Below are 24,829 nucleotides of genomic sequence, written 5' to 3'. Positions count from 1 at the left end.
TTTCATTCAGAGATTGAAAACATGTTCAGATGTTTCTTTATAAAATCAAATCTTTCAACAGATAAGGCTTTAGTAAATATGTCAGCCCATTGATTTTCAGTATCAACAAACTTGATATCTATAATGCCTCTCTGAACATAATCTCTGATAAAATGGTGTTTAATTTCAATATGTTTGGCTCTAGAGTGTAGAATAGGATTTTTAGATAAATGAATGGCTGCAGTATTATCACAATATAAAGGAATATTGTTACTGCTTACCTGATAATCTTCTAACTGATATTTTAGCCAGAGTAGTTGTGTGCAACACTTAGCTGCTGAAATGTATTCTGCTTCTGCTGTAGACAAAGCTATAGTAGTTTGCCTTTTACTAGCCCAGGAGATAAGGTTTTCACCAACAAATTGACAATTGCCACTTGTGGATTTTCTTTCAATTTTATCTCCAGCATAGTCAGCATCACAGAATCCATTTAGCACATAATCATTGGATTTCTTATAGAGAAGTCCAAGATTAGTTGTTCCTTTCAGATACCTAAAGATTCTCTTTACAGCTGTAAGATGAGATTCTCTAGGATCTGACTGGAATCTTGCACATAAGCAAACACTGAATAAAATATCTGGTCTAGAGGCTGTCAGATAGAGTAAGGAACCAATCATACCTCTGTAGACCTTTTGATCTACCTTTCCTTTATCATCTGACTTGCCCATGTTGGTAGTTGGATGCATAGGAGTATTCATTATCTTGCAGTCATCTAAATTGAATTTCTTCAGAAGTTCTTTAGTGTATTTTGATTGATGAACATAAGTTCCTTCCTTCTTCTGATTGATTTGAATTCCAAGAAAGAACTTCAACTCTCCCATCATGCTCATTTCAAATTCATCCTGCATTATCTTAGAAAAACTCTTGCACAAAGCAGCATTAGTTGAACCAAAAATAATATCATCAACATAAATTTGAATAATTAAAATGTCTTCTTTGGTTGTTTTTCTAAAAAGTGTGCAATCAACCTTTCCTTTCTCAAAACCCTTTTCAAGAAGGAAATTACTGAGTCTATCATACCAAGCTCTGGGAGCTTGTTTCAGACCATACAGTGATTTCTTCAGTTTGAAAACATGTTCTGGGTTTGAGATATCTTCAAAACCAGGAGGTTGCTTAACATACACTTCTTCAGAAATGAAACCATTTAAGAAAGCACTTTTAACATCCATCTGATACAAAGTTATACCATGATTAACAGCATAAGATAGAAGTAACCTGATTGCTTCAAGTCTAGCAACTGGTGCAAAGGTTTCAGTATAGTCAATCCCCTCTTGTTGACTATAACCTTGTGCAACCAATCTAGCCTTGTTTCTTACCACTTCACCTTGTTCATTCAGCTTGTTTCTGAATACCCATTTTGTTCCAATAATGTTCTTGTGTGAAGGTTTAGGCACTAGAGTCCATACATCATTCCTTTGGAATTGATTCAGCTCTTCTTGCATTGCTACAATCCAAGCATCATCCTTCAGAGCTTCATCAATCTTTGAAGGTTCCATCATTGAGATAAGACCAACTAATGATTCCTCATTTCTCAGTTGAGATCTTGTCTTCCTTGGACTATCCTTGTTGCCTAAAATCAGTTCCTCTGGATGTGATGATTTGTATTTGAAGGTATTTCTTGGGGGCTCATCATCTTCAGACTCATCAACATCAGGTTCAGCAGTTGCTTCAGTTCTTTGTTGTTCAGAGTCTGTAGGAACTGTTGTATTCAGAGGTACTTCAGAGAATGGATGTTCTGTGTAGTTTGGAATATCTGAATATTGATCCTCTGATACCTGAAATCTAGACAAACCTTCCACAAGCTCTGACACTTGGTCAGGCTCTTTGTCATCAAATTTGACATGCATACTTTCTTCCACAGTGTGTGTTTCAGAAATATACAGTCTGTATGCTTTTGAGCGCTCAGAGTATCCTATAAAGATACCCTTATAGCCTCTAGCATCAAATTTCTTTAGATGGACTTTGTTGTTCAAGATATAACATGTACATCCAAACTGATGAAAATAAGAAATATCAGGCTTCCTTCCTTTGAACAATTCATAAGCAGTTTTGTTCAACTTAGATCTGATATAGATTCTATTTTGAACATAACATGCTGTGTTTACAGCTTCTGCCCATAAAAACTTTGCTACATTTGTTTCATGCATCATGGTTCTGGCCATTTCTTGCAGAGTTCTATTCTTCCTTTCTACAACCCCATTTTGTTGAGGAGTTCTAGGAGAAGAGAATTCATGCAGAATGCCATATTTTTCACAAAAGTTTTCAAAAGGTTCATTTTCAAATTCTCCACCATGATCACTTCTAACTTTTAAAATAGTGTAGCCTTTTTCATTTTGAATTTGTTTGCAGAAGATGCTAAACTCATCATAAGCTTCATCCTTTGTTCTAAGGAATTTTACCCAAGTCCATCTACTGTAATCATCAACAATTACTAATCCATATTTCTTTCCATTGATAGAGGCAGTTTGAACTGGCCCAAAAAGATCAATGTGAAGTAGTTCCAATGGTCTTGAGGTAGAGACAATGTTCTTAGGTTTAAAAGAAGATTTTGTAATCTTTCCTTTTTGACATGAACCACAAAGTGTGTTTGAGTGATATTTGATTTTAGGTAAACCTCTGACCAGGTCAAGCTTACTAAGCTTAGAGATTAACCTCCAGTTAGCATGGCCTAACCTCTTATGCCAGATCCATTTTTCTTCACTCAAGGTCAAAAGACACATCACTTTTTGTTCATTCAAATCAGAAAGATTAATTTTATAAACATTGTTCTTTCTCAGACCTTTGAATATAATGGAGTTATCAGATTGTTTAGATACAGTACATGATTCCTTATTAAAGACAACTACATAACCATTGTCGCAAAATTGACTTATGCTCAATAGATTATGTTTAAGTCCATCAACTAACCAAACATCATTAATAGATAGGGAGGAATTACCTACTGTACCTGTACCTATTATCTTTCCTTTCTGATTTCCTCCAAAGCCAACAGAACCTCCTTCTTTCATGGTTAGCTTGGAAAACAGTTGCTTGTCACCAGTCATGTGCCTTGAACACCCACTATCCAGATACCATGAATGATTCATGATACTTCTTTGAGTGATAGGCTGTATGAGAAACAACTTTAATCACTACGGTGGAACTCTTTATCATAGTTAATGATAAAGTCATCCCAATATTCTTCCTCTTCATTTATCAAGTTCTGATTGTTAACTTGAGAATTTGTCAGCCATTGGTCAAGGACATAAGCCCTTCTTCCTTTGCATAGAACTTGTTTCCATACTCTAGGTAGGACATATCCTTTCCTAGTTGGTAAATCTGAATGATACATAATTTCAGCTTTTGGTACCCATCTTCTGGGTCCACGCTTGTTAGTCCACAAATGTTTACTGTGTTGTTGAGTGTGAGAGAAAGATTTTGGTTTGGAATAATAACTCTTTTGAAAATGTTTCTTAGTTTGAGTTCTGTTATTATTCCAGAACTTGAATTGTTTATGCTTCCAGAGTTTGTATTTATCACCAGTCCATTGATTTGACTGGTTATATTTACTGACTCTAGACTCATAAATAACCTTAGTCTTATGTTGCCTCTGAGGTTTGAGGTTTGACTTTCTTTTAAAAACTTCTGAGCCTTTAGGTTGACTTTTCTCATGAACTAGAATTCCTCTGGTTCCAGAAGTTGAAGCCTCAGATTTTGAAACTTTCAGAACATCTGAACTTATACTGTCAAGTTCTGAATAGCTTTTATCTTCTGAGCTTTTCTTCCCAGATCCTGAGGAACTTAGTTCCTCTGAGTTGTCATTTCCCAAATCTCTCAGATTATTATCCTCATCTTCCAGAGTACCACATTTCTTTCCTTCTTCACTCTGAGGAACAACATAGTAAACCCAAGATTTTCCAACCTTTTTGGGATAAGTCTTTAGCTTTGAATATGTTCTACCATATTCATAGCCAAGTCCCTCTCCTCTATGTCTCATGACATTATAAACAAGATTAGCAGCTTTGCTCTTACCAAGGTTGAGATGCACAAACTGTTGAAGAGCCATTTCTTGCTCATCAGTAGGTTTGTGACACACAGCACAACCCTTTTCAAGATCATTTACTCTATTCAGAGTTTCTTGATAAAGACCTTGAAAATGTTCTGCTTGTTCAGTCAGAGTGTTAAGGTTTTCTTGTAAAACTTTTTGTTTACTTAACACTCTGAGATGTTTCTCAATGACCTTGTTAAGTGCAGTTATGAGTTGAGATTTAGAGCAGTCAGAAAATACCTCATCAGTTACTTCTGAATCTGATTCTGATTCATCGTCTGAGTCTACATCTGAGTCAGTTGAAGCCATCAGGGCTAGATTTGCTTCTTCTTCTTCCTCAACTTCTTCCTCAGATGATAGCTCTTCAAAAGTAGCCATCAGACTCTTTTTCAATCTGCTCTTGAATTGTTGCTTCTTTGAGCTGTATCTTTTGCTTTTGTCTTTAGCAGACATTTCTGGACAATCAGCAATAAAGTGTCCTGGCTTCTTACAGTTGAAGCAGTTCTTCTGATCATCCTTTTTGCTGACAAAATTTCTGGAGCTGTTACCTCCTCTGAAATTTCTTTTGTTAAATCTGTTCCATTGCTGAAACTTGGTGAATAAGGCAAACTCATCCTCATTCATCTCATCCTCTTGACCATCAGCAGAAGATTCTTCTTCAATATCAAGAAGCTGAGTCTTAAGAGCCTTAGAAGTAGTCTTAGTTGACTGTAAAGCCACTGACTTAGACTTCTTCTTAGTTTCTGAGTCAGCATCCAGAACCATCTCATGGCTTCTGAGATTGCTTATCAGAGCTTCAAGACTCAGAGTCTTGAGATTTTGAGCTTCCTCTATTGCAGTGACCTTAGGTCTCCAAGCAATAGGAAGACTTCTCAGAATCTTCTGAACATGGTCATAGGTTGAATAACTTCTCTTAAGAGCTTTAAGACCAGATACAAGGATTTGAAACCTTGTAAACATAGTCTCAATGTTTTCATCTTGTTGCATAGTGAAAAGTTCATATTGTCTTATCAAAAGACTAGCTTTAGCCTCTTGAACCTTTTCATTACCATCATAGGTAGCACACATAGAATCAAAGATAGATTTAGCAGTAGACTTGTTCTCTATTCTGACATAGTCCTCATGTCTAATAGCACCAACAACAATGTCCTTTACTCTATGATGTTTTGTGTAGATTTTTAGGTTAGCTGGTGTGAGTAACTTTCTATTCTCCATGGACAACCTACCATGTTCATTCAAGTTTTCAAAAGTTACTCCCAACTCAACCAAATCCCACAACTCATGATCAATAGCAGTAATATTGCTATACAGTCTCTCTTTCCACCACTCAAATAATGAAGCATCACCATTGAATATAGGGGCTTTTCTGTTGCCACTATGTTCATGTGATTCATTACTTAAGTAGTCATAACCAAAAGCATTTCTAGGACCACCACCAGCACCACTGGCCTCACCTTCACCAGTAGTTCTAGTACTACTATCATCTCCTCCAGACATAGTGTTCTCACAAGATCTTTACTGTCTCACTGTTAAGTGAAAGTAACAGACCAGGTGCTCTGATGCCAATTGAAGGTGTGAAAACACAAGAAGGGGGGGTTGAATTGTGTTTTAGCTAAGTTAAAACTTTTTCAAGTTCTTAACTCAACTACGTTAGCAGCGGAAAAATAACACAATAAATAACAATAGAGAGAGAGAGAGATCACACAAACAATTTATACTGGTTCCTCTCACAAAACGAGAGTAGTCCAGTCCCCTTGCACTTCCAAGGGATTTCACTATAATCACACAAGATTACACCTGCTCAAGCACACAAGCAATAGACTTCTCAACAATGCTTAAGCACACAAGCTTAAGACTTCACACTTAAGCACACAAGCTTAAGTTTCACACTTAAGCACACAAGCTTAAGTTTCCTCAAGAATAATAAAGTATATAAAAATATACAAATGCTCTTAGATGAACCTAAAGAGAGCAAATACAAATAGTACAGAGTATTTGACAAAAGTGCAAAAACACTTAAGAAGGTTCAGAGCTTGTATATCACAAAATTCAGAGTTTGTTCAGCGCACGTTCAAATGATGATAATTGTTATTTTTGTTGTAGCTGAATCTTCTAGTATATATACCACTAGAAAAGAGTCGTTGCAAAAGGAACCGTTGGAGTTGATAACCTTTTGTCTTCAAGCAGTCTGTCTTGATGCAGTTTGGTTGTATCCAAAACTAAGAAAGAGTTTCAGGTACTTTGACTACTGCAGAGAAGACTTTCCTTATTCAGCTAACAAAACTGAAGACCCACGTTCTCAAGTTAGGACAGACAAAACAGGGACAGCTGAACTGATCAGACTTGAGAGGTCCTTTTCTTCATTGGTAGAAGAGTTGACTTGTAAAGAGAATCTTCACAGCTTTCAAAGAGATCTTCAGAGTTTGATGAAGCTTGTAGACAGACAAGAAGTTCTGAAGACTTCATCCTCTGAAGGTTGTAACTTCTGAAGTCCAACATCTTCTGAGCGCTTGTGAACTTCTGAATTCACATCCTCTGAACTTCACTCAGGACTTAAATGATGCTTATATCTGCGCACTTAAAATAAATTTTTAGTCCATTCAATTGTTAATTAATACTTTGTTATCATCAAAACCTTTATAAATTTAGGGGCAACCATTTTCAAATCAATTTTGTTCCAACAGCCTGAGCTCGTGAAGGTTATTTAAAGAAGGTTGACTCCATTGTTCAAATCACTGAAACCAGATTTGAGTCTTACAAAGCGTGAGTTTAGGTTTTAGTATTGTGTCTATTGTGTTCTAAGTCTTGTGTTGATTTTCCACTAGACTAGGAACTGTGTGTTTGTGCATTGTAATATCTCTGGAGCTTCTAAGCAAGGAGATAGTGTGTGTATACCATTCCAAAGCTTTTAAGCACGGAAGTGGTGTGTGTGTTTTATGAAGTGTGTCTTCACATATTAAATCTAGTATTGTACGATCACAGTGGCTGTGGTCAAGAGGAGGTGAGCGGAGGTTCTCATACCTAGGTGTGTCTTAGGTAGGATATAGCACGGGTGGTGATTAGGTGAGAAGTCATAAACGGGAGGTTTATTGAGGGCTTCAAACTATTACTATCATAGTGGATTCACTCCTGGATTGGTATCCCCCAGAGTAGGCTTATGCTGAACTGGGTTAACAAATTACTGTGTTAATTTACTTTCAGTTTTGTTTAGTTTATTATTCCTTGTGTATGCGCTGTTGGATGTTGGATCATTGATTCACGCGTTAAAAGTGTACTATAGTGGTGAAGCGTTGAGTACAACATCTTAATACTAGTGTGCCAGAATTTCAAGGTCTTACATTGGCCAAAAATTTGGCTATTGAAGAACTTGTTTGCTACTCTGACTTATTACTCTACATCAAATATTGAATGTTAATATTCAATATAAGTATAATATTACAAAACAAATAAAATTCAAGATAAAGCTTGTTATAGTGATTATAACGCAGAACTTAAAATCATGAAACAAATCAAATGAAACCGATTCGGTGGTAAGATTAAACATTGGTCTTGGTAGTGGAGTTTGGGTAAAAATCTTCGAGCTATTGTCATTTATATGAATGACTTTTTTTTTTGAAGGAATCTATATGAATGGCTTATGACACATATAGAATGTTAACTAAAGGCAAGATATTAAGAATTGTCACAACTAAAGGCAATAAAATGACACATATATGAAACTACAGCCGATTGACCACAATGTACAAAGCAAATAGAACAACATGTCATTTTCTTATAACAACAATAATAAAATATACAAACACAACAACACCAAGAACATATCCACATGAATTCCATTCCAAAGCTTGACATTTTCCTATGTCAATCTTATTAGTGAGGTGATTTCTAATAAATATGTTATATTTCAGTACCTTCCAAAGCTTGACATTTTCTTCTTCTTCTTATTTCCACTCAGTTATTCACCAGAACATATCCACATGAATTTCATTCATCTCTTTGGGTAATAACATGTTGCCAGCATAATGTTGCGCAAGAGTTGAAATACATCTTAAACATTTCTTGACAACAACTCCACTTTCTAAAGTACACCTTCCACCGATTTAGAAATCACATCATTGTTGAAATCAAATCACCAATGGTCTCTTTGACTCAAGGACAACATAAAAAAAATAGAATTTAAAATCTGGATACTTGTTCTTGATATTAGCACAAAAGTCAGCTTATGAACTATTTTTTTAAAATAAAATGAAAGTGCAGTGACAAAATGAAAGGTTTTTAAATTAGAGAGACTAAAACTCAAATGACCCGTAAGTACATGGACCTTTTGCATATTTAAGCCCCAAACGAATTATGTAAATTATGATTTTGCATAAATTTAATTATATAATTTGCTTACATCATATCCTGCGGGCTGCACTAATACTACGCTGAAATTCTACCCAACTCAAACAATGAAAGTGTTAAAGTTGTTGATTATGAATTGTTGGAAACACATCTAGAAATTAGGTCTCAAATTTCAAGCTATAATCCTGACATCAGCTTTAGAATTATGTTCGATGTGACTCAAAATTTGCAAAGTTAAAAGAACATAAGATCTTTGTGCAAAACTTGTGAAAACAAATAAGTGCAACACATTTGATATGGTTTATAAGCTTCTGAAGTTGGCTTTGGTCTTGCCGATAGCAAATGCAAGCATCAAACATGTTTTTTCAACTATGAAATTTTTTAACGTGTTTTTTTTAGCCACACCAATATGTCAGGTTTGGATCCGCCCTTGTACCTGAGAGAACTTGATGCATGCAATGGATTTAAAGAAATGAAAACACAGATAGAAAACTATTCAAGAGAACTTGAAACACAGAATTTGAAGCATGAAGAGAAGAACGATGGTTTTGTTGAAAAAAAAAATTGCAACTATTCTTTGAACTCTAAGGTGTTTCATGTTTTAGAGTAAGTATCATCCTGTCTACCTTAAATCCTTTTTAATAAAAGTTAATATAAAAATGAATTTGAATATATTTTTTAACGGAATTATTTAGGATCAAAGTAATTATTTAGGAATATAATAACATTTGATTTTTTTTCTAGATAACACATTTACATTTCTTTTTTACCAAAAGTCATTTAAAATTTGAAATTGAATTGACTAATTAAAAACCATTCGTGACTCATTAAGTCTAGGATATTTCATTATTATATTCTTATTGCATCTGAATAGTTTTTCCCTTAAAAAAAATCAGAAGAATCATGTAGTGTTTTTTTTTTTAAGAATCATGTAGAGTTTGACATGTAGAAGTATATGATTAGTATGTTGACAGAGTGTTAAAAAAATTTGCATTAGAAGTAAAAAAAAGAAAGAATCATTGATTATTTTGATTATGTATAGAAAAACTGACAATTTGAAACAAAAAAAAAAAAGAAATTGAGAATATCTGATTTTCGTTACTTTAATTCATGATTCTGAATAATTAATTGAGAATTGTGACATTTATTGTAGTTCAATTTTTAATAAATGTCGATTATTAAGTTGAAAAAGTTATGGTAGGAGAAGTCAAGTCAAAATTATGAGACATAATTAAGTGTTTTTAATTTATAATCATATTCAAAATTCACATGTATTTGAATTACAAAATTGGTCTCAATTTCACTCTTTGTTCAATTATTCGGTAGAGTAAATCTTGTGACAAAAGAAATAAAACATTCTGATTTTTTTTTTTTTTTACAAACAAAAGAGTGATTTATTCTAAGTTAATCATCTTATAGAAGAATAAAAACAAATTTTTATTTTCTAACAAAAGATTTATCTGCATTAATTTATCTATATTTTCTTCTAACATGTCTCAAAAGTCTTTCATCCATTTTAATCTCCTTGTTGTGATCATTCTTCACACGAGTCCGGATAATCACATTTGCTAATAGCATAACCCCCCTTTAAAAATATTAGGAATAAAAAGTGTTAGATAAATATTATTAAATATAAGAGTAAAACAATATACATATAAAAAAGTACGATAAAAAAGTATAACAACAATGGGATGGTAAAAATGGTGGTTGTTGTAGAAAATTAATTGATTAATATACCTTTATATAGATAGATATATGAAAGATGGTTTTAGAGATGCATTATAATATTAAATAAAATTTTGTGTAGTACAACCATGTGATCTGACATATTTAATTTTATTTATGAATGAGATGAGATTAAAATTGATTAGTAATTGATGCTAATTTTAAGGTATAAATATTTTAAATATTTTCATTTCATAAGTTTTCATTTAATTTTGTTTCTTCAACAATAGTGCATAAAAGATTTTTTTTTTCTTCTTGTAGTTGGATGTTAATTTGATGATATTTCATATTATTCTATATATTACACAATTTTTATTTGTTTTGTTCTCAAGTCATTTTTTTTTGTTTTCTATAAAATAGATCCTAATATGTATAATAATAAAAAAATTTCATTATATATTTCTCGTCATATTTATGAATTTTTCACCATTTTTATTTATTGCCATGTATTTCTTATTATATTTAATTATTAATTTATTTATCTACTTATTTATTAAATTAAATAATTTTTATTTAGACAAAATATAAAAATAAATATAGAAGGGACCGCTTATTATTAATGTATGAATCTCAAAAAGTGGTATTACCATTAGGGCAAAATATGTATGAGTTGCATAAATATGATACCCAAAGTGGTAACACGTTTTCTTTTAAATCTAAAAATGAGATTTGCTTTATTGTTTTAGGTAAGTAGTAACATGTTTTCTTTTAAATCTAAACAATATGTATGATGCTCTAAATAAAATAGAAGTCTCCGTGAAAAGGCAACTAATTGCAACAGGTAAGTAGTAACACGTTTTCTTTTAAATCTAAAAAAGAGATTTGTTTTATTGTTTTTGGTTAATACTACCTTTATTGCTAAAAAATTATTGAAGGAATTATTTGCATTCTTTTCGTTAATATATTTTAATTTATTGTTTAAAATATTATTAAAGGAAATAATTTTGGTTTCATTTCCCTTAATGTATTAAATGTAATTCTTAAATTAAGAAGGAATGGATTACCTTATGAATTTTTAAATTAAATTAAAACCATACATAAATATAATTAAATTGAAATGTTTATATAATAAAAGAATATTCTATATTCAGAAATTTTTGATATATTACCGAAAAAAAATCAAACAATTTTGAAATAGCATTTACCAGCTAATATGCTATAATAAAGATTATCCTTTTTTTAAAAAAAGTTTTTCATATAGTTCGATGAATATTTTGGGTACAAAACTACAAATGTCAAATAATCTTATGACACATTGTTTTGTATATTTTTACGGTACATTGTTTTATATTTGATTGTTGTCAAATATATAAACATTTTTTTAAAAAAATATATAAATATAATTTAAATATGCAACTTTTTTTTTATATATATGTTACTATTAAGAACCATGTAAAATAAAAACTTACTAAGAGCGTGTATTTAACTTTGGGCACATTGAGTAAAAAAAAAAAAACTTTGGGCACATGTGTAATTTAAATATTGTTTTATATTTGTCATTACTATTGAAATAATTCCAATCCTCCCAACAAAATTAAATTGTGAACTTATTTATCAAAAAAAAAAAAAAGAGTATTATAGTATAGTCATATAAAAAAATATTATAGTATAGACATTTTCAATCTTTACATTACACAAAATATTGGATGTAGTTCATTCAAGACTCATAGAATGACGGATGTAAACAAAACTTTTGCACATTTTCGTTAATCCATTACTTCAAATAATCATACATGTTTCCTTTATAGGTGTGATGTCAACGAATTCACATGTCAAATTGATAGGTTGTCAATTTGTTCATTACACCTAAAATCAAGAAATTTATTCAAAAGGTTAAATAAGATTCGGACCACCACTTTTCTAAAAGCATGGTTCTTGCCTTCCTCTTTCCTTTCAAATTTCGTACGTAGGAGATCAAGACACACTTGTATATTACCTATAAACACATATGTATGTAAAAAAAACATAGGTATCCGGAAAAAAAAAGAAGAAGTATAGGTAGAGAGAAAACAATCAAGAATAAAGATGATCAGAAAAAACTACAAACCTTTAAAGAAATATTCTAATATATGATCAAATATTTATTTCCAAAAGCTAATGAATCTGCATAAAAATTTGAATAAAAGAATGGTGAAACAAAAGAAAGGATAATTGAAAAAAAGAAATATTTGAAATTTAAAAAATGCAAATTCATGCCAATATATAAATTAAAATGAGAAACAATAAAAAAGCAAGAAGAAGAACTTGAGGCAGTGAGCATCAGAGCATGATTTAATTTGTTGAATAAAACTTTATAGGAGACTCACTATTTATAGCTGTAAAATAATAACATAAAAGGTAATAATAATAATAATAATAATAATAATAATAATAATAATAATAATAATAATAATAATAATAATAATAATGGAACATAATAGTAGAACATAAATATAGAATGTTGCTTAATTTATATTTGGTATAATCCAATTCTTTAATATTGTTTAATTTTCTTTAATGTTGTTTTGACAGAATTGTAAATCAGTAATCATATTTGATCAACAATCATACTTGATCAACAATTTCCAAATATATGCGTGTGTTCTTTTTCAAATCATAATTGTGAAAATAATTTAGTTAACACATCTACTATTTGGGAGAGATAAAAAATAAATACAAAATAAAACGCCTTTTACATTTATTTTTATCACAAATACAAAATGAAACACATTTTTTTTAAGTAAAAAATAAAAACAAAACAAAACGCTTTTTTTTTTATAACCATATAAAAAAAAACTTTTTTATTTGAGTAAAAATAAATTTATATGTGATAAAAATATAATATTTAATATTTATAAAATCAAATATGAATGTACATCATTATTTGAATAAAAATTTATAAAATCGAATATGAATGTTTAATATTTAAATGGATAAAAATAAATTAACTTATAAAATCGAATATGAATGTTTAATATTTAAATGGATAAAAACAAATTATATTTTCACTAATCAAATATGAATTGTTTATAAAATATATTAATTTAGTTAATTTAATTATTAATTATTATAATAATAGCATTTAATATCAAATGCATGAGAAGAGGAGAGAGAAAGACAAATAAGTTTGGCTTTTTACATGTTATAGATAAAAATATAACTTTTTTTATTTTTTGACAATATTACTCAATTTTAAATACGATAAAATATGTAGGCTTAGGCCCTCATCATTATAAAAAAAAAACGTAAAATATGGCAAACTTTGACTGTAAATATTAAATGCATATAAATTGTACCTTAATGTTGTGGATTTTTTTATTTTTTTTTCGGTTTTCATGTTTGTAGATAATTTGTTGATCTAGGAATGTGACGGTTTAATTGGAAAAGTGCTCAAATATCTAAAAACGAAAATTAGGGTTTTTTTTTTGGTAATTCTTATCTACCCATTATATTAAAATCACCTCTAAAACAACTAGCGATGAATAGTATTACTCTTTTTTTTTTTTTTAACAATAGTATTACTCAATTTTAAATCCATACAATATGGGAAAGTTGACTTTATACATTAAATTCCGTTTGATTAATCTATCTACACTTTTTTTTTTTTGTAATGTAGCCTAGTGACAAGAAATTTCATCCTTCAAGTGAATTCGTGGGATAATCGAAGTTCGAACTCCGACTCTCTATATATATAATGCAATGTACTACCAACTGAACTAAGCTCCCGGGACGTTAATCTATACTATACTATAATTAATAGAACTATTTTTCAAGCAAAAATGTCACGTGGCATTCTTTTTTTTTTTTAATAAGCATTCCTATGTATATGCATTCTCCACTAATATTATTTTTGAATTAAAGGTCAATTTTTTTACCACCAAAATTCAGCCCACTAAACTGTCTTATCTTCGTTCGAGAGTCAATTCTGACATCAAGCGAATGAGTGATTCTAGTCCCCTCCTAATCGCAGTTGCGGTGAATCGAACCGCGATCCTCACTAGCTATCAAATCCAGCGCCAAGACCACAGGACCAACTATTTACATACAAATAAATTAAAAATAAATATCATTTACAATATATTAATTAGGCATGTATTAGCCGTTATATTGATCTTAAACAAATTAAGCAAATATTGAATTCTTTTGATTACTAATGATTTGTTTAATAAATGCATACTATATTAGTAACTAGTTAACGGGTCATTAATTTTTATTTGATATATAAGTGTGCAATTATATTAAGGTAGAAAATTTATTGTTTATAAAAAAAAGTTATTTAGAGTTAAATATTTAAAAAAATTATTGTATAATATTGTCTATTATGTCTGTTAAACTAACCTATATAAGTCCATATTATGTGCCCGAAAAATCTATAAAAAAAAAACATATCAATTTTTTTCGTAAGGATGTAAACCATAATTCGTTAATTTTATAAGAAAGAAAAACATATTCAGCCTTAATAATTTAATCATTTGATTTTTTCTAATTACACCCTTAAAACATCCGCTTACACCCAATATATCATGTTATTTTATCGTAATACCTAAATTGCCCTTAGTCTCAAATTAACTACAAATCTTATATTTTCATCTTCCAATTTATTCACTTTTCTCGCTGACATCCATTGAAGGTTAAAAAACTTTTGAGTTTTGATAAAAGGTTAAAGTACATAATTTTTTCATTAAAGTTAGATTGCCCAGTAAAGTGAAATTTTAAGCAATTTCATGTGTTTTTTTATTACGTATGTGTAAGTGAATTGAATTAACATATATAATGTTTTAAGTTGAATGTAGAGTTTTATTACATCTAAGTGAATTAAATTCACTAAGGAATTTTTAACTTCCTTTGTTCATGTTTGCTATATGAGTTGTTTTTCCTTATTTTCCTTCATTTCATAAATAAAAAGGATAAGATAAATGGATTACCAAACAAAATCTAAAAAACGGGGTTAATAAAAAACATGATTCAATGGAACCTCCCCTTGTTTCGTTGTCATTTGAGTCTTTTGTTCCCTTTTCATAGATGCTTCCAAATCTCCCATATCAGATTCCATAACATGATACAAAGGAGATATTTAATTTAAGAAATGGAATCGATCGATATGGAGGTTGAAAATGGAATCATAGAAAAATGAAAGAAAAAAATTGAGAAAAAGAGGAAAGAGAAGACCTAAAGAAATTAGGAATGGTAATTAGTGAAAATTTAAAAAGAAATTAGGGTATTTTTGTCATTTTGGGGTGTAACCTATAGGGTGTAATTAGAAAAAATCTAATCATTTTCCATACGAAAGTTACTTACTCCCTCTCTCCCAAAACAAAGATATGTTTGACCACATTTATGTTTACAAATGCACATTTTTGATTGTTAATATTGTTAGTTATGTATTATTAAAAATTATAAAAGTTGCATATTTTGAAAAGGCAAATGATAACATATGCCCCAAGGGCACATTTTAAGGTGAATTTAATTAACAAATATCCCACTTAATTTATTTCAAAAATAGCAATAATCAACTTTATTAATTAAAAGATATGGTCCTCTATATTTATTACCTATTTAAGAGAATTGAAAATGCAAAATATGATATGCTGCCAAATTTGATTTATGATCACTCGCTTGGTAATACGACCATAATTATATGCATCCAATTTTTTCTTGGTTTGTTAACAATCGGGCTTATAGTACTCCAGGTAATACTTGATTTTTTTTTCGGTGAACAAAATCGAGTATTATAGTATTATTTTGTAATGGTAACGATTGTTAGGTACTATTTTAGTTTTTGAATTACTAATATGTTTTAGAATTTTATAATACTTACTATAATTTGTTTTTCACTTAAAAAGAAAAGTTTTGTAGCAAAAAAAATTTGATCAAGCGTCTGATCATACATCAAGTATTTGACAAGTATTATATATATATATATAGGGAGTGTATCTGGTGAGAACTGATAATTATTGTAAGAAATGAGAACTATTAATAGTAACCATTAGATTTAATTGACGTATCAGATTAAAATCTTCCCACTCGCTTAAAATCTCATGTGATTTTATTTGGGCAGATTGAAAAATCTTCTTATATATAATCTTTCCTAATTCATTTGCAGCTCCTTCAAAACTTACCTGAATAAATTTTTACTTCTCTGTTCAATTTTTTAACACAACAATGTCGTGATACAATTTTCTCTTAATTTCACGAATATAGTTTTTTTTGTATAACCAAAAGCATTACGCTTAATATATATACCACTGGTTCTTTTGCAAAAAATTATTTAGAAACACAAAATATCAACCTAGGAGTGCAATTCAAACAACATGCAACCAATTAATCAATTCCATACCGTCAACAACTTTGTCACAAATTAAAAATTCACAAGTACTTGACTCGATGCCTCTCCTCAAGAAAGCACCAACATGACTTATGTGTTGCTGTATTTAATTAATTGTTATGGTAATTTTTCATTTTGTGTAGCTGAACAAATGCACACATCTTCGGTTAGAATTATTGTCCATTTTCTATCTCAAAAACCTCAAACATGAACACAAAAAAGCCAAGAAAAAAAAAAACTAGAAAGACAAATATCCAATATTTTCTTAGAGGGAATTGAACAAGCCGAATGAATGTTCAAGTGTTAGAATAGAATTAGTGAACAGTTTCTGAGTTAATAATAAATTGGCTTAAATGCAGTTTTGGCCCACCATGTTTCACAATTGCTTGATTTTGGCCCCACACATTTCAATTGCTTGATTTTAACCCCCTAAGTTTCACAATTGCTTGATTTTAGCCCTCCAAGTTTAAATTGCTCGATTTTGGCCCCCCAAGTTTACCCCCTTTTGCATTTGCTAGCCCCCCGTTGAATATTTTGATTAAAAATTGGTTATGTAGCATTTTAAAATTAAATAAGTATTTTAAAATAAATAAATAAATTACAAATTGTTTTTTAAAAATAAATTATAAAATATTTTTCTTATTATATGTAGTTTGTAAAATAATTTTGTTATATAAAAAAGTAAAAAAAACATTTTATGAACTATTTTTTAAAAACTTTGTAAACTTTTTTTTAAATAAAAAATAATTATTAAACCTTTTATTAAAAAAACAATTTTTAATACATTTTTATAAAAGCAAATATTATTATTTTTTAATTTTTTTAATTAAAACATATTTTAAATTTTTTTTTTAAATGTCACATAAGCAATTTTTAGTCAAAAAAGTCAATGGGGACCAGGAAATGCAAAATGGGGTAAACTTGGGGGGCCAAAATCGAGCAATTGAAACTTGGAGGGCTAAAATCAAGCAATTGTGAAACTTAGAGGGTTAAAATCAAGCAATTGAAATGTAGGGGGCTAAAATCAAGCAATTGTGAAACTTGGGGGGCCAAAACTACATTTAAGCCATTAAATTAAGAAAGATTATAGGAATAAATTAGGAAATATTATATCTAGGAAGATTTTTCAATCTACACAAGTATGATCACGTGAGGTTTTATGTGAGTGAGATAATTTTAATCTGATATGTTAGTTAAATCTAAGGGTTATTATCAATAGTTCTCATTTCTCATAATATTTATCAGTTCTCACCGGATATACTTCCTATATATATATATATATATATATATATATATATATAGAGGATGTATATTATGAGAATGATAATGATATATAAGAATATGAGAATGAATAATAGCCATTGGATTCAAATGGGAGGGTTGAGATTAAATTAACTATTGTGAGTCATATCACATCCAACCAAACATTTTCTTCTTCTCAATCTCTCGATCCTCTCTTACCCATTCCCGTCCGTTCTTTTTCCCTTTCCTTCCACCACTAGTTCCGGCCGGTCGTTTTCTTCCCTACTCTCGTCGTCGTTTTCTCTCCCTTATACTAGTTTCGGGCGTTATCTAAAAGAAGCAGACAGAGTGGCGGTGGTGGCGATTGAAGGGCGGTGGTGGTGGGTTGAAGTGGAAGAAGATGAAAAGTTGGAAGAAATAATAGAATAATTAATCCTTATAATCGACCTATCAATTGCTAATATTGGCTGTTGGAAGCAAAAGTTAAATCCCCAAATCTTAATCAAAACCTGCAAAAATTTAAAATCATCCCCAATTTATGAAATTTGATTCAAATCAAAAGACAAAGACCAAATCAATTTCAATATGTCACATAAACAATTATAGAAGAAGAAATAGAGATAGATATGGGTATTAATGTGGCTGACGAGGTGATAATGAAGGAGAAAATAAGGATGCAGGAAGATGAAACGAAGAAGAAGAAGAAGAGGTGACAAAGAAGGAAGAGAGAAGGTGATAAATTACACTGTCATGTGGTACATCTTTAGTGTTTTAATCTCAACCATTCATTTTAATCTAATGGCTTATTATTCATTCTCATATTCTCATATAACTTTGTCATTCTCATAATATACATCCTCTATATATATATATATATATATATATATATATATATATATATATATATATATATATATATATATATATATTTTTGTAATTAGGCAAGTATTATATTTGTCTATGCAATTTTCTTAAAAGGGTAATAAATATAGTGAATCATGTCTTTTAATTAATAAAATTGATTATTGCTATTTTTGAAGAAAATTAAATGGGATATTAGTATATGAGATATTGTTTGATTTGTCTCGATGAGTATTTTCAAAAGGGTTATGCTAACATGGGCACATGTTAGCATAACCCTTTTGAAAAAACTCATCGAGACAAATCAAACAATATCTCATATACTAATATTTATATCTATATATTATTAGAAAATATGATTATATGATCAATTCAAAGTATATCGTATGAATAATACACTAAGTCAAAATTAATTAGGTCATTTATTTTGAAAAGGAGCCGCTATATATTAAATTCTTAAAGTTAAACAATGTGATCTACAACAAATAAAATACATTAATACTTTGATCGATTAATTCTTTCAAAATTATTTACTTTTTTTAGGAAACATTAATACTTTGGTCGATTTATTTTCAGATATATTTAGAAATTAGAAATTATATGTACTATGTTTAATGCGTATATTTTGTATTTTGTATTTTGTATTATGAATATTCTTAAATTGTCTTTTTGTATATGAATGTGTTTATTAATTCTGATTTTATAGTGCTACCTCCGTCCCTAATTATAAGACCTTGTTTGACAAAAATTTATTATTCATTTACCTTATTTTGACAGTATTTTTTTAATAATATATAAATGTAAATATTAGCATATAAGATATTGTTCAATTTGTTTTGATAAATATTTTTAAAATATTAAATTTTTATAATTTTTACTAATAGACAATTAAATTTTTATAATTCTTATAATTATGGACGGAGGTAGTATTAATTTTTGTATAGGGTCTCAAAATTAATCTATATATTGATACATATCTGATAATTTTTTTTGTAAGCCAAAGGTTTCCATTTAAGGGATTGACCTCTCCCAACAAATGCTTCTCCATTTGCATCGATCAAGGATCAAACCCGAGACGAAATGGTTATAGATATATGATATTTTATTCATACTAGCAATATATAACTATTATTATAGGGTCTAAAATTTTTAACTCGAGACCCTGAAAATTCTGACAAAAAAAATTTATAAAACTTCTTAAATTACCCGTTTGACTAATCTATCTATACTTTTTTTTTTTGGTAATGTAGTCTAGGGACAAGAAATTCCACCCTTCAAGTGAATTTGTAGGATGATCGGAGGAGTTCGAACAGTGGATTTGTGGGATGACTGGAGTTCAAACTCTGATCCCCAACATATATAATGTAATGTGCTATCAACTGAGTCAAGCTCACAGGAAAACTAATTTATACTATACTATAATTAATAGAACTATTTTCAAGCAAAAATGTCACGTGGCATTCCTTTTTTTTTATAAGCATTCCTATCTATATGCATTCTCGTCTAATATTATTTTCGAATTAACGGTCACTTTTTTTCCACCACCAAGATCCAGCCCACTAAACCGTCTTATTTTGTTCAGTGGTCATTCTGACATTAAGTCAAACTTGCTGGCATACGAGGATCTTGCCTAGTAACATTCCGCATAATATCTTGAACAATAGTATGCGGTTGAGGACACAAAATCTCAAAGAATTGTGCGTGCCTGTGAGCGTATGTGTGCGTGCGTGCAAATCTCTTCCTCTTCGCACCTCGGAACACACAGTCGTTTTTCTTTCTTGAGAAATCCATTTTTATTACATATAAAATTTATTGCAATTGCATATAATATAAATCAGAATTTATTATATATCTAAAGTTAATACTAGAAATATATAGTCAAGTAGAGAAGTATGGAGGAATATAGATTCGTCAAAAAAAAGTATGGAGGAATATAGGGAATTTTATGGTACATTTGATAATTTTCAATGTACCGGTATATCAGATATTAAAATGATAGGTAAATGAATTTTTTTAATTAAATAATTTTTTCTATCATTAAAAACATTATAATAACCAAATATTATTTATCAAAATTGTCAAAAATATAAAATTTGATATTTTTTGAATTTTTATTCCTTATAATAGTCAATATTGAATTTATTTATTAAAAAATTAGTGAATTGCTTGTAAACAGAGAAATTGTGATTTTTCTTGTGATATTATTATTTCTAAAATACAATAATCGACTTAATTCATAAAAATAATCGTTAATTTATCAATTTAACGACTTAATGCACTGGTACATTCAAATTGATCGACAATTCTATGTACTCCATAAATGAGAGACGTAACCTAAATGTCAATATTTACATCTTAGTAAATTAATTGGACATTGTTCACATAATTGATTGAAAGTTGCAACCTGTTCTGGACTGGGCTAAGGGCTGGCCCAATCCCTTCTGTCCGACATTTGGGCATAGCCCAATAAGGGGAGACTTCCCCGACACGTCAGCCAATGACGTGTCCTGCTCGACTTAACGGATTAGCACCACGTTAACCACGTGCTCATACATCCGCGCATGTTTACAATATATTAAATATGTATTGAAAATATGCAATCATCTTAAAAAGTGGATAATTAACGAGGATTATTTTACGAACAATAGGATTTAATAGAGTTAAATTTGGTAACTTTTGTTTATATTTAAGGTCAAAAAAAATTATTTACTTTTCTTATAACTAAGGCCGGAGGGAGTACTAGTTATATTCATTTGTATTTCTATAAATAAATTCTTATAATTAATTAAGTAAGCAAGTAATTATTTGCACATTCTCATTTTCACAAAAACCATGAATTGAGTCTATAAATTCTATTTCAACTAGCAGGAATTTCAAAATTGTTAAGTCGGACGTCATGATTGAATTTCGAACATCAGTCCCTCCATTTTGGATGCGTGAGTTTTCAATGTCTTGCCATTTCGTCTATGTCCCAAAAAGACTATCAACTGCCTAGCCAATTCTTTGTTATGTGTTCTTTTTTAATGGTAAACGATTTTATTGATAATTGGATAAAGTATAAGAGGTATTCTACGTACACCGATAGTACTCTACACAAACGAAAAGAACCCCAATCAAATATATATCATTTGATCGGTCTAAATCTATATATAATTTGAGCATGCTTGGACCGTTCTCCAATAATATATATCATTTGAGAAAGTGACAGGTTTGTGCGTTTTGGTTAATGGGTGCAGAAGAGAGATTTTGGCTTCTTCTACATGGTTCAGAGAGTTGCATAAATTGGGGGCTAGGGTTTTGCTTAATCGCGCGAGGGAGGGAGATGCTTGCCAGATTTGGCTCGCGTGTTTCTGTTTGACTCATGTGAGGGAGTTGTAACTTGTACGCGTGTAAATTTTTTACTCATATATAAGTGTTTTTTTTTAAAGCAAAATGGGCCTTTGTGATATTGGATCAAATAGGATCCAAGGATAGCAAAAGAAGAGGGAAATTCAAACATTTAAATTTTACTTCCAATTTAAGCAACCAAGTTGGACCTCTAAGTTTAAAATGGTAAAAAATTCTTATTTGAATTGGCAAAGACAAAAGTCACTCTTTTATTTACTTCAAAAGTTTGAATTTGCATCCAACTCATGCATCCAACTAATGCATCCAACATGGCAAGGAAACTAAAAATGGAATGGAAATAATATTATAAAACGATGATTTGGTAAGGATGTGGTTAGAGGTGAACAAATAAGCAAATTTGCCCAAACATGAGTTTGAGTTTGTATATTATTAAGATAAGATAAATGACTAATATCTGTGATATAGGTTGTTAATTTGATGTTAGCTGGAGTTGTTAATTTGGTGTTGGTTGGTCTTTTTTGGTTGTGTAGTTTTTCTTTGTTTTGGGTCTTAGTTTTGGGATTTTTTGTTATTGTGTTTGAAGAAGTGGGGAAGGATCCACATTTGTTCCATCCTTTGATTTTATCTTTATGTTATATTATATATGTTGGTTGAAATTTTAGGATTTACAAGTATTTCTGCAAATTTTGTGGAAACAAATAAGTGCAACACATTTGATATAGTTTATAAGCTTTTGAATGTTGGCATTATTCTTGCCGGTAGCAATTAATTGCAAGTGTGAAACGTGTTTTTTCAGCTATGAATTTAGTGAAGGGTCAACTATGTAACAAAATGAGTGGTCAATAGTTAAATGACCGACGAATTGTAACTTATAGAAAAAGAGATTTTCTTGGAAGAATTGACAATGATATTATTTTAGCTCATTTTAAAGAAATGAATAGTAGATGATTTCCATTGTTTATATCTTATTTTTAGTATAAGTTAATTGATTGTTTCGTTAAAATTTTTGTCACACCATAATTTTATGTCTGGAGGCCCTGGGCCAACCTACACCACAAAAATTCCTTTGTAGAAGAAGAACAATGGCTTTTCGGATAAGATGGCTTATGAAAACTGTTTATACGAAAATAATTTGATTTGATTTTATCTTTGTAATAAAAATATCTCATTCATAAGCGCTCTATGATAAACACTTATAATAATAAGTTGCAAATTACATTGTTTATCCAAACATAAACTTTATATCACACAACTAAGACTGATAAACCAGGTTGGTATGCAAGTTACATATGATGAACTAACATAAAGCTTATTGTAAAATTTAAAAACATTAAGAACAATAAAGCACTTAGAATGGTGTTTGGCCAGGAATGTTGCCAGGAGGGTCATAATTGCATGTAACGAATGTTCCTCCATTATCACATGTAACTTTACCACATCCAACACGTTTTGAATCTTCCCACATCACCTGAGTATAATGACTACAATCACCACCATCACATTTGTTAAAATAGTGATTATAGTGAGGTCCCTCGGCCACCCACAATTTCACTGCATCGGCGCCACTGATGAAGCTGGCCGTCACCAGGAGATTTTCTCCGTAACGGCTGCCCGAGGGGATCAATTTACAATCCTTGCGTTGATTTGCATAGTTTTGTGCAAAAGTAGCAATTTTGTTGTCCCAAACAAGGTTTGAGGGTTTGAAAGTAAAAATCTTTGATCTTTCTGCATTGTGAGCATTTACATAATCACTTGGTGAGTCTTGCCTGACTTGGGCATGTGCAACGTGACTACTCACATTGAGTATTAATCCCAACAAACACAATACAAAAAATGAATTCATTTTGGTTCTTAGTGTTGATGATAAATGTTGAGGCTCTTGTCATGTATTTAAGGATTTGGATTCTCAGCTGCTGCTAATCCTGCTGCATAATCCTAGCCCTTTATTTAGTCATTCACACTAATCCATATTAATACATTTCATTATCAACAGAATCAAGCACATTAATTCAGCGTATCAATTAGGCATGTATTAGCCGTTATATTGACCTTGACAAATTAAGAAAATAGATAATTCTTTTGATAACTAACAATGATTTGTTTAATAAATGCATACTATATTAGTACTCAATTTTTTTATAGCAGTATTATTCAAAAAAAATTACTGCAAGTATCCTGTCCAGTCAATTGATTTCAGTCCTCTCTTGATCGCAATTGTGTGAGGTTGAATTGTGGTCCTCTCTACAAAATTCAGCGTAAGTCACAATTAGACAAACAACTACCGATTACTAGTAAAAGGAAGCTTAAGTAGCTTCTAGACAAGCATTGTGCTGATGTGACACTCTAAAAATATTCCTAATTTCCATTATTAAAATTTAATAATATTATTATTTTATATCTTTTTTAATTAAATTAATTAAATTGAAAAAAACTAATACATCAAATAGAACTATTTTTCAAGCAAAAATGTCATGTGGCATTCCTATATGCATTCTGCTATCAAGGCTCTCATATTATTTTCGCATTAAAGGCCATATTTTCATAACAAATGAATTAAAAATAAATATCATTTATAATATATTAATTAGGCATGTATTAGCCGTTATATTGACCTTGACAAATTAGAAAATAGATAATTCTTTTGATAACTAACAATGATTTGTTTAATAAATGCATACTATATTAGTACTCAATTTTTTTGTAGCAGTATTATTCAAAAACAATTACCGCAAGTATCATGCACAGTCAATTGATTTCAGTCCTCTCTTGATCGCAATTGTGTGGGGTTGAACTGTGGTCCTTCCTACAAAATTCAGCGTAAGTCACAACAATTGAACAAACAACTACCGATTACTAGTAAAAGGAAGCTTAAGTAGCTTCTAGGCAAGCATTGTGCTGATGTGACACTCTAAAAATATTCCTAATTTCCATTATTATAA

The 24,829-nt window shown here is 30.1% G+C and overlaps 1 protein-coding gene and 1 pseudogene across 1 annotated transcript; both read right to left on the bottom strand.

Annotated features, from left to right (window-relative positions):
• LOC123896246 overlaps window positions 1–24,829 on the bottom strand; it is a 172,330-nt pseudogene that overhangs the window by 99,232 nt on the left and 48,269 nt on the right.
• On the bottom strand, window positions 23,173–23,733 carry LOC123898815 (pathogenesis-related protein 1-like). Its single transcript, XM_045949829.1, has one exon. The coding sequence runs from the start codon at window positions 23,731–23,733 to the stop codon at window positions 23,239–23,241; it is 495 nt and encodes a 164-aa protein (XP_045805785.1). The 3' UTR covers window positions 23,173–23,238.

This window comes from Trifolium pratense, linkage group LG7, assembly GCF_020283565.1.
Source record: "Trifolium pratense cultivar HEN17-A07 linkage group LG7, ARS_RC_1.1, whole genome shotgun sequence".
Classification (NCBI taxonomy): Eukaryota; Viridiplantae; Streptophyta; class Magnoliopsida; order Fabales; family Fabaceae; genus Trifolium; species Trifolium pratense.
This window is presented reverse-complemented; position numbering and strand designations above follow the sequence as displayed.